This window comes from Nomascus leucogenys, chromosome 14 (genome assembly GCF_006542625.1).
Source record: "Nomascus leucogenys isolate Asia chromosome 14, Asia_NLE_v1, whole genome shotgun sequence".
NCBI classification, from domain to species: Eukaryota; Metazoa; Chordata; class Mammalia; order Primates; family Hylobatidae; genus Nomascus; species Nomascus leucogenys.
In genome coordinates this window covers 82,567,575-82,579,522 of record NC_044394.1, presented here as the reverse complement: position 1 = coordinate 82,579,522, position 11,948 = coordinate 82,567,575, and the positions used below count along the sequence as shown (strand labels likewise).

At 40.3% G+C, this 11,948-nt stretch overlaps 1 protein-coding gene and 1 non-coding gene across 4 annotated transcripts in view; both read right to left on the bottom strand.

The window, feature by feature from the left end:
* Positions 1 to 81: 81 nt before the first annotated feature.
* The window catches only part of RNF149 (ring finger protein 149), a 36,080-nt gene continuing 24,213 nt past the window's right edge, over positions 82 to 11,948 (bottom strand). Inside the window, exons 6-8 of one of the 3 annotated variants that reach the window (XR_004033283.1) lie at positions 10,066 to 10,264; positions 1,653 to 1,865; positions 82 to 257 (exon numbers count right to left, since the gene is read on the bottom strand). Coding sequence is in view for 2 of the 3 variants with exons in the window: in XM_003274866.3 (XP_003274914.1) it covers positions 5,518 to 5,561; positions 10,066 to 10,264 (243 nt within the window). In the remaining variant the exon portion in view is untranslated. The other 2 variants (XM_030827355.1, XM_003274866.3) reach the window with 2 other exon arrangements.
* Positions 1,462 to 1,575, bottom strand: LOC115838466. The gene has a single exon (XR_004033491.1). It is a non-coding gene; the product is annotated as a small nucleolar RNA SNORD89 (small nucleolar RNA).

Here is an 11,948-nt window from a genome sequence, read left to right as displayed (position 1 = left end):
GGGTGTGGCATGCACCCGTAGTCCCAGCTACTCTGGAAGCTGAGGTGGGAGGATTTCTTGAGCCTGGAAGATTGAGGCTGCAGTGAGCAACAATGGCACCACTGCACTCAAAAAAAAAAAAAAAAAAAAAAAAGAGAGTCAATAACTGCAATAAACCTTTTAAAGTATAATCAAATGAGTTCAACTGTCACGTTAAGATGCCTTGAATTCTTTTGATTTTCTAGTTCCAATTTCTAGCTTTAATATCTTCAAATCACCTGTTAAAACGAAGACAGCAATAAGTAACATCTTAGGGTAGAAAGCAGTTATTTCAAAAGAAAAATAGTTTGAGAGCCTAAAATGTAACTATTAGAAATAATTGTTTTAGCTTTAAAGAAATGGTATCGATTTTTATTCTTATAGTGTACATACACATTTACACCTAATTTTAAGTAGCACACTAAATGATTCACATTCTCTTGGAGAATGATGGTCACATGTCTCTTTTAAACAGTATTTTGAATTACACTCCTTAAACATTTTAAGGGTATCTGGAAAATTAATGCATGGGAAGAACTTTTTACACATTTGTTAAAATTTCAGCACCCTCTGTCTACTAAGATATTTTGCTGATTTCACTTTACATCCTGTCTGTTCTTTTATGCAATCACTACTGTTCTTATCAGGAAAATCCCCAAGACACTTCCAAGAGTACCTGTATAATCCCTGATCTGATACTGGCAATCAGCCCACACAAAGTCCTAGTGTTCCCAGGCTTCTCACTAGCCAATAATACAGCCCTACATCTCAGCAAAGAAAAGCATGGGTTAGCCTTTTTTTTCCTAATGTTTAAATAAATGTAGTGCAAATACCTTTTTTTCACAACTTCGCTGTACAAAGAGGGCAAGTCTCCAGCTGCATGGCTGATTATGACACAGTAGAAATTACACTTTTATAACTAGTAATCCAAATGTTAGTATTTTTCAAAATATGGTGACAAGTGTTTTAAAAAAAAACTTTTAAAACTTAAGTAGCTGGGAATGTTGTAGGTGGCTTTCCTAGTTGATTAAGTCACAGAAACACAACACATATTAACTACAAAACTAGTTTTGGTTTGAGTCAACATCCTGTGCTTTAGCAAATCACAAAGGAGGGTTTATACCAAGCCCACAGAAACTGCTTTTGACTAAGACATATAATTACCTCAAGTTCTACTTAGTAATACATATATACTGACTTATAATTTCAGCCTTCATTGAGCAAATAAACTTCAACGTGCTCAAAAGAAAAGACTATTGCCAAACAAAAGACTATTGCCAAACTAAGTGATCTTACTGGGGAATTTGGTTACACTGGGTATTTCATCCCCAGTATATGGGGACAATCACCTATTCCTGAAGGTCTATTATTATTTTTAAATTTCAGTTCTCTTTGGGATGCCTTTCTTGACAGCTCCCATGGCATGAGGCTTCCAATCCTGCTACTGAGGTCAGACTAGTGGTTCGCTTCAGGATATTTTGTCATCGTGTGCCCATAGAGAGCAAACTGCTGATGGAGACACTGCAATTCGGCCTTTTCTTGTCATCATTTCTCAGTAGCTGGAGAGAGCAGTCTTTTGGGAAAGGCTGCGTGTTCAGGATCCCTAAAAAGATAGCATATGGGGAAATTATTACCTGCCAAGTGGTGTGTGGTTTTACACCTCTCTGGCCCATCAGTTTTTCTGCTGGGAAACTCAGAACGCCAGTCCAGACACCGAGGAGCCCAGGAAGCAGAACAGCAGGCAGGGGGCTGCGGAGAGCGGCACGGTCATGGACACTGCCTCCTCCATGACACCCGCGGTTTCCACAGTTAAATAGTGGTCCACATGACATGCGAACACATGGCTCCTACGACAACGGTTAGGAGGAAAGTGATTCATGTGATAATATAACTAAATGAAATCTGATTATACATTCCCCCAATTCTCTGCATCTTATCAACTTAAAACTTTTAGCAAAAACTCTTGTAATATTTGTCCCTTTTTTTTTTTTTGACAGGGTCTCACTCTTGCCCAGGCTGGAGTACAGTGGTTGTAATCACAGCTCACTGCAGCCTCAACCTCGTAGGCTCAAGCGATCCTCCCACCTCAGCTTCCCAGGCAGCTGGGACTACAGGCAGGTGCCACCACACCTGGCTAATTTTTAAAATTTTTAGTAGAGATGAGTTTTGCCTTGTTGCCTAGGCTAGTCTTGAATTCCTGGGCTCAAAAGATCCTCCCATCTTGGCCTCCCAAATTGTTGGTGTTAAAAGTGTCAACCACCACACCTGGCCTGTCACTTCTTTATCATGTTAATTTTCATCTAAAAAAACTTCTGTCAATGAAAACTTTTTCCTTTCAAAGTACTGAACAGTCTTCTTCTCTTGCTAATTTCTTTTTTGCTACTAAAGACTTGTGTACTAGAGATATAACCATAATTATTCCAACCTCTCCAATTTATAATTTAGTGTTCAAGCTTTTAAATTAAGGAACACTATGTTTGACAGCTGCTAAGAAATCACACTTCTGTAATTATCAAAAACAATTTACCTTGGTCTGTCACAGTACTTTTTTTTTTTTAAGAGAAACACCAGTCAAATTTATTGCAGTTGTCCAGTCAGCAATGGTGATCTTCTTGCTGATTGCTACTCTTGCCATTCCTGGACCCCAAGTGCTCCATGACCTCCACAATATTCATGCCATCTTTCACCTTGCCAAAGACCACATGCTTGCCATCCAACCACTCAGTCTTGGCATCTTGGCAGTGCAGATAAAAAACTGGGAAACGTTCATGCTGGGTCCAGCATTTGCCATGGACAAGATGCCAGGACCTGTATGCTTCAGGATGAAGGTCTTGTCATCAAATTTCTCCATGCAGATGGACTTGCCACCAAAGCTGTATGGCGTGCGAAGTCACCACTCTGACACGTAAACCCTGGAATAATTCTGGGAAAGCAGGAACCCTTATAACCAAATCCTTTTTCTCCAGTGCTCAGAGCACAGAAATTTTCTGCTGTCTTTGGAACCTTGTCTGCAAACAGCTCCAATCTGTTAACATAGTTTTATGGATTAGATGAGCAGTCACTTCTTGCTTTCCAGGCCCCTTACCTTGAAGGAGACACAGCCCAAGGGCTCGCCATTGACAGCAATGTGGAAAAACATGGTGGGGTTGACCATGGCTGGAAGCAGGGGGCTCTGGGCAGCAGCAGCATCTGCAAAGCTCACAGCCTTCTTTTTAAAAGTCAGCTTCATTAGCTACTGGGAAGAATGACTAGTTAAAACATTTTCCCCTAGTGTTTCTTTCTTTTTCTTTTCTTTTCTTTTCCCTCCCTCCCTCCCTCACTTCCTTCCTTTTTTTTTTTTTTGAGATGGAGTTTTGCTCTTATTGCCCAGGCTGGAGTGCAATGGCACGATCTCGGCTTACCGCAACCTCTGCCTCCCAGGTTCAAGAGAATCTCCTGCCTCAGCCTCCCGAGTAGCTGGGATTACAGGTGCCTGCCACCAAGCCCAGCTAATTTTGTATTTTTTTTTTTTTTTTTTTTTTTTTTTTTTTTTTTAGTAGAGATGGGGTTTCTCCATGTTGGTCAGGCTGGTCTTGAACTCTTGACCTCAGGTGATCCTCCCACCTTGGCCTCTCAAAGTGCTGGGTTTACAGGCGTGAGCCACCATAACCGGACCTCCCCTAGTATTTCTTGTTTTTTTTTTTTTGTTGTTGTTGTTGTTTTTGTTTTTTTTGAGACAGAGTCTTGCTCTGTCACCCAGGCTGCAGTGCAGTAGCGCAATCTTGGCTCACTGCAACCTCTGCCTCCCGGGTTCAAGCGATTCTCCTGCCTCAGCCTCCTGAGTAGCTGGGACTACAGATGCATGCCACCACGTCCGGCTAATTTTTTGTATTTTTAATGGAGACAGGGTTTCACGGTGTTAGCCAGGATGGTCTCGATCTCCTGATCTCGTGATCTGCCTGCCTTGGCCTCCCAAAGTGCTGGGATTACAGGCGTGAGCCACCACGCCCGGCCCTCCCCTAGTATTTCTTAAAGACAAAGAGCAAACAGTCTACTTGGTACAGAATCAGGATGTATTTTCCTATTTATAATAAACTACAGAAAGTAGATTTCAAAGGTAGTGGCTGTTATGGAAACCTACTTGGGGCTGTCTGCTAAAACAAACTCAGTGTGCAAAGCAAAATACATTTTCTACTTCAATAGCTCCTCATACTGCATCTGTCTGTAGAGTTTATTTCAGTAAAACTGTTTACTATTTCATGATGAGTATCTAGAATTAAAGCATTAAGTAGCTTGAGAAAATAATCTATATAAATCTTTATATCCTACATATGGCTATAAAAATAAATTTATAATTTTAAAAATTGTTTTCAATAAACATTTATTTTTACCTACAAAGTAAAGATATACAGAATAACTACAAGCAACAAAAGACTGTAATTCCACACTCTAAAAAATAACTGCCTCACACTCCTTGACTTCTACCTCCAAGAAGTGAGAAAACAGCAGAGTGTGTATTTAATCACTTTCTAACACTTAGCAGTCTCCAAAAGCTTTGCATTAGCCTGCTCCTTTGACCCAAAAGAACAGCAAGCAAGTAAAAAAGAAGAAATGGTTAAGCAAGGTCATGGTATTAAATCTGCTTAAACTCTAATCAAGAAAACTAGTTATTTCACGTCAACAACAAAAATTAAAATTCTACATCTTTCACCCTTTTAATTGTAAAGATTAAATTGTAACCAAAATCAATAAAACAGATTATCAGTCTGCCTACTCATTTTCCTTAACAAGGCAATGAAGAACTTAATGCTCATGTGCAATATAGAATCTTAGCTTTTTATTTGTAGGAAAAAATAAACAGATTTCCCTCCCCATCAAGGCATCACAAGAAATGAGGCAATAAAGGGAAAAATGCAAATCCTAAAGTCATCTAGTGCCTTTCTCATAATTCTAAACAAAGAAAAAGTGCTCTCAGGTTTTGAAATCTCCACATACACTACAGATGGGCAAAAAGGCTACACACATCTCAGTTTACAAGTTTCAAGTTCTTAAAAAAAAACAACAAAAAAAACCTTTCCTCCAGGGAAAGCCCATGAGATCAATTATCGAATTGAATTATACAATTCCACTTCAACTGGTCTAAAATTGATGTGCTTTGCCAAAAACCTTGAAAAATAGAATTAACCGGTTTTTTACAGAACCGTAGCAGCCAGTCTATTATTTAGAAACACCACCTGTCCTTTACATTAGAGTACCTGCCCCAGTTGTCTTTGTAATAGTCTGAAGCAACACACTGTTCATGGTAAACACTCTATTTTAGTAGATAAATATATGAGGACTAATCAAAAAGTCTCTTTAAGAAGAAAATATCTTAGTCCTTTGTATATCAAATCAGAGTCTAATAGGTAAAATAATATACATTATTTTCAAATATACAAATTATGTGCTAAAGTAAAAAAAATAAAATGTCCTTTAGTTCAAGCCAAACTTCTGTTGGTGCCACTTCAGCGGGCACGTGTGCTAGGAGATGGGTCCTCCATGCCGAGAGTCACTCCTGCCGGCTTCTGCAAGAGACCAACACAAGCTACTCCATCAGAAGAGGACAGCATATTCCGAGCTTCAACTATGCAAACACACTTATTCACTTGGAGATAATTCAAGAAGGTAAACAGAAAATTTTTTTTCTTTTTTTTTGAGATGGAGTCTTGCTCTTGTTGCCCAGGCTGGAATGCAATGGCACCATCTTGGCTCACTGCAACCTCCACCTCCCGGGTTCAAGCGATTCTCCTGCCTCAGCCTCCTGGGTAGCTGGAATTACAGGCACCCACCACCACATTCAGCTACTTTTTGCATTTTTAGTAGAGATGAGGTTTCACCACGTTGGCCAGGCTAGTCTCGAACTCCTGACCTCAGGTGATCCACCTACCTCAGCCTCCCAAAGTGCTGGGATTACAGGCATGAGCCACCGTGCCCGGCTAACAGAAAATTTTAAATAAAACATACATGGAAAACTGATAACCCATTCCACTGATAGCCAACAGGAAAAATCGGTAAACATCTTCATCACATGAGGAGCTTTCTAGCATTAGCCTAGCCAACATTAATCTCATCAGCAGATCAGTCTTTAAAGACAGTCAGAGGCGGTGGTAACCAGAAGATGTTCCCAAAAGTTGAACAAATAGCTAAGGTGATGGTGACGCTGCCACCAATGAAAACAATAGCCAGTATTTATATTGACCCTAAGAGGTAGAGATTAACACATCACCAGCCCCGGTTTATAGATGTCAAGGAAGAGGAGAAGCTGGTACTGAAATCCAGACAGTTGCTATTACTAAGTATACAAAATCACTTCACACAAAAGGCTCTTAGAATAGAATACCTCCTTAAAGATAGCAGCAGATCCCACTACTTTTTATTTTGCCAATTTAAAGTTTCTTTTTTCTTTTCTTTTTTAATATAGGGTCTCACTCTCTCACCCAGGCTGGAGTGCAGTGACATGATCATGGCCATGGCTCACTGCATCCTCGACTTCCTGGGTTCAAGTGATCCTCCCACCTCAGCTTCCCAGAGAGCTGGGACTACAGTAGGCACCTGCCACCATGCCCCACTAATTTTTTGTAGAGACAGAGTTTCTGCATGTTCTCCAGGCTGGCCTCATGCAATGCAATCTGCTCCCCGCCACCCTACCTCCAAAAGTGCTAGGATTACAAGTGTGAGCCACCATGTCCAGCCTAAAGTTTCTATTAAATGGTGAAATAACATAAGTAATCTCATAAAATGCTTCCTCTTGTTTTATAAATATAAGTGTATATTTATAAATACAAAATTTGTATTTACTGTTTAAATTGACAAAAACTGTATATATTTATGGTATACAACATGATGTTCTGAAACATGTATACATTGTGGAATGGCTAAATCACACTAATTCATGTGCATTACTTGACATTTATTTGAAGTGAGAACATCTAAAATCTACTCTTTTGGCATCTTTCAAGAATACTATACACTGTCATGAACTGTAGTCACCAGGCTGTACAATGGAGCTCTTCAATTTACTCCTAACTGAAACTTTGTACCTTTTGACCAGTATCTCTCCAATCCCCCCCACACCCAACCAAATATTTTGCACTCCCCTTCAAGGAGGTGAAGTAGGCGGAGAGTGATGTAACTGGAGAGTGGAAGGTGCACTTCCCCAGGGAAACACCTTCTCCAGGGTCTACCATGAGTAACCACATTCATTTCCTAGTTGCTCCTGAGAGTCTAGTAAATGTTTTCTCAACTATAAGTGAAACTACATTTTTTTCTGGAAGTATTAATGCCTGATTTTTCTAATTTAGTGTTTTTCAATTTATATTGTTACCGTTATAAGGCCGAAAGAACATTAACAGATAAAGTCAACTTGCTGTTGCATAATACTTGAGAATTTAAAAAAAGGACAAAGAGAGAAAAATAGAATGTGAGCCCCATATGGGGTGGGGTGGGGACATTGGGGAAACTGGCTGCTTCAGAATGTACCTGACATTTTGCTGCTCTGGAAACCTAGCTGCTTCTTCCACCTTCTTTATTTCTACCCATGATTTCAAATTGTATTATCTTAGTTCTAAGAGGGTATTTCAGGACAGCCAATGGTAAACTGTAAGGCACTGCAAGTTAACAAGGTAGCAAGAATGCAGAAAAATCTGGAGGCTGCTCTGGAAAGACATTTAGTCAGAATAAGAGTCTTAGTATCTCCAGGGTGCTCATGTGCTAGAGAAGGCAAAGTTAGTTTCCTTTCTGGAGTTGGAAGGCAATGGCAAAATCACACTGGTATGCACTCTGGCTCTATATAAAGACATTCTTAAAAATAAGAGCCATTTACCAAGGGAACATGCTGCTTTGCAAGGTGGCCCAGTCTTAGCTGGAGAGCTGTTAGGAGAATGCCTACACAGATCAATCGCTACAATTGTATAATTCTCTGAAATCTATTCTCCTTTTTTTGTTCCACAATGCATCCTTTTCTTCCTCTGGTGCTGGTTAACACTTACATTCTAATATTTCTACCTATTTTTGCCTCACAGATCCTAAATGTGCTACAAAAAAACTGACTTAGTTTCAATCTTACTGCTTTGGAAAAATATGCTTCCTCTTCTAGGATGACAAAATTCAAAATCTGAAGCATCGATTCTTCCCACTTAAAATAACCTTTAAGTGAATCCAATTCCAATAAAAATTCTGATGAGATTTTCTTTCACTTGGCAAAATGATTTTAGAATTAATCTTTAAAAAATGTAGAATAGGCTGGGTGTGGTGGCTCATGCCTGTAATCCCAGCACTTTGGGAGGCCCAGGAGGGTGGATCACCTGAGGTGGGCAAATCACTTGAACCCAGGAGGTGGAGGCTGCAGTGAGCTGAGATCGTGTCACTGCACTCCAGACTGGCCGACAGAGCAAGACTCCATCTCAAATAATAATAATAATAATAATGTAGAATAGCCCAGAAATTTTTTAAAAGAAGAATAAAGATGAAGGAATTTGCCTTGCAAATATCAAAACATATTATTTGCAATTATTATTCACTAAAAAATATTAGGACAACTGATTAAACATTTGGGTTTAATAAGTGGAATAAATGGAAAAAAACAGATTAGTTAAATCTCCCCTCACACCTTAAACTATGTATATTAAGATTTAAATGTAAAATACAAAACCCACAAATACTGGCAAAGTACAGGTCAATATCTTTACAATCCCAACATAAGAAAGACCTTCTTAAGTCAGCATGCAATCAAAGGCCGAATCATGAGAGAACGGGAAACTAAACTATATAATTTCTATCTGGAAAGTACAATGAAAAGCCAAAGGATACAGAAATTGGGAGAGAAACACATAAAATATATGACAAAGCCCTAGTATTTTCAGTGTATAAAAAGCTCTAAGAATCAATATGAAAAAATTACTATCTCCATAAAAAAAATAAGCTAGGGATAAAATAAGCAGTTCATCAAAGAATAAAGATGACCAACAATGTGAAAAGAGGACAAAAATGTAATTAAAAAAATGCAATTAGTCTAGACAACATGGTGAACATGGTGAGACTTCATCACTTCAAAAAAATTTAAAAAGTTAGCTAGATATGGTGGCACACGCCTGTGGTCCCAGCTACTTGGGAGGCAGAGGTGGCAGGACAGGTTATGCCCGGGAGTTTGAGGCTGCAGTGAGCTGTGTTCTCATCACTACACTCCAGCCAGGGTGACAGAGCAGGACCCTGTCTCAAAAAACAAAACAAAACACAAAAAAACAAAACAAAAAAAAGCCATGCAGTTCACTACATTTTACCTATCAGAGTGACAGAAAACAATTAGACAAGGGATAGGTATATATACATAATGATTTCAAAGTGCTACTGATAATACAAACACTCATTAGTTTTAAGAAATTATAGAAAATTCAAAATGTAATACTATGTAGCTGTAAAAAATTATCTATTCATCAACATAGAAAGAGCTTTATAAACTAAGTAAAAAGTAGGTTACCTAACAGCCCATAAGTGATATTCTCTGACCCTTCAACACCTTTCAATTTCCAGAAAAACATCTGGAAAGGTAATTATCAAAGTGTTAAGATGACATCTCTACGTGAGGGATGACTACTTTCATTTTTTCCTTATGCTTTTCTGCACTTTATATATTTCTTTATTTTCTTTCACAGCTACTAATAAATTTTTTTTTTTTTTTTTTAAAGAGACAGGGGTCTTGCTCTGTCACCCAGGCTCAGGCTGGAGTACAGTGACAGGATCATAGCTCACTGCAGCCTGGAACTCTTGGTCATAAGCCACTCTCCTGCCTCAGCATTCTGAGTAGCTGGGACTGCAGGAGCATGCCACCATAACTGGCTAATTTGTAAAGTTTTTGTAGAGATGGGGTCTCACTATGCTGCCCAGGCTGTTCTCAAATTCCTGGTTACTTATTCTTCGATAGCTCGAACTCAAGCAATCCTCCCACCTTAACCTCCCAAAGCACTGAGATTACAGGTGTGAGCCACCACACCTGGCCACATTCTATTGTTTTATAATTTGCACACTGCTCACCTAGCAATGCCGTATTTTCTCCTGCATCTCCTTTAAAGCTGGGATCACACTGTGGCTCAGATTCAGCAGGGGAGGCTGATGGTGGACTGCTCTCATCACTTCCATCATCATCTGGTAAAGTTAGACTCAAATTTGCAGCTGGATCCCTTCCAGGAGGAGATTCTGGAGCAGGCATCTCCTGTACATCCCCAGGCTCTCTCTTGAGAATTAGAACAGAAGAAAAAACATGATCAAAGCTTATGTATCATCTGGCTCGTAATTCACATACAATATTATGTACTTCTGTACAATGAATCTGGCAAAAAGCACATCAATGTCTCCCTTATCTAGTATCACAAGAAAATGAATTCCTTCTCGACAACCAATCTCCTAAGGCCTACATGTTTTTTATTCTAAAAAACATTTCCCCTCCTTGATACAAGCAATGCCACCTTTTAAACTATTGACAGAAAGTGAAGCTTTCTTCCACTTCCTTGCCTTCCCGGACACAGGATATGAAGCCATAGCCATGAACTCTGATTACTGCCCTGTGCTGGTTTACAGTGAGGCACTAGGGTTTCAGAGATAAACAAGGCTTTTGAACAATAGATGCCTTCAGACTGTATTATTTTCTTGAAAAAGTTACTCTGGCTCCTTCCATATGGACAGGGTGCTGATCGGCTGTAGTTTGCCTCCACCTTCCCTCCTCCTTCCATTTGCTGCTTTAAAGAAAGGAAGACAGTCAAAGTGGAGGGCTGGAGACACCAGCAGCATCACTACGTTAAGTCTCGACATTTGGGGGACAGCTAGAAACCTTACTTGATTAATACCAGAGTCAAAGCTGTGTTGTAAGTGGATGGAACTCCTGGTAAAGTGACTTATTAGATGAGGGGTTACTGCAGGTTGACTATGACCTTCTGGCTCAGCATCTCACCATCGCTTCAAGTAAAAACACCACTCACGGGCACTCCACCTCCCTCCACCGGGCTGCGCCCCCCACAGCCCTGCTCCACCTGTGTTCTAGAACCTGCTCCTCCTGCCTCACCAGTAACGTAAAGCCCTCCCATCCCTGCTCCTGACACACCAAGCAACAAATCCTGTGGCTGTGACATCACCACAATACCCAAACTCCTGCCCAGCCTAGCCCCAACCTTTTTACCTAAATATCTGCCAACTTAACTACCTGCCAACCTCCAACCCTGTCTGTTCACTCCACAGACACAGCATTAGCCTCAACACTTTGGTGTGTCTTGACGGATAATGCAACACCCAGCTCAACGGCCCTCTCAAATGCACTTGCCCCACCTTCCAACTTCTACCTGGCAGCAGGGCCCGTGACCCCTCCTCTGTGCTCCCACAGGCAGCACTTCAAACAGGCCTCTTTGGCCATGTCGTGTCTGTGTGCGTGCCCTGACCCCCCACCAGTCCAGAAAGTGAAATCCTCAAGAGCCCATGAGGGGAGGGGCTGTGTCTTACTCATCTTTGTCTCCCTAGAGCCAAGTGCAGATCTAGCACCTTAGATGGCATTTCTTTGACCCACCCTTGCCAAATGAATGAAAACAAGTGACATGGACACACTGAAATGGTTACAGCTGTAAACCTTTAAAGCCTGTGTGGTTGACTGAGGGTGACTCTCACTACAGTTATGGGGAAATAGAGAACTAGTTACTATAAGAGGGCACAGCATGGCTAACTAAAGCATACACTGCAGGAGGGGGTCAACAGGTCCACAGAAAAGGGGGTACTGTCTAAAGATTCAAAAGTCAAAGGCAAGACAGTAAGTTTCTGAGGTTTAATGTTACTACAGGTTCTGTTCTTCAAAAAATAAATCAGGCATTCTGGGGATATATATTCTAGCTTTCTGAAATTAACATTCTAAGAAAGCAACTCAATCTTATGTGAGA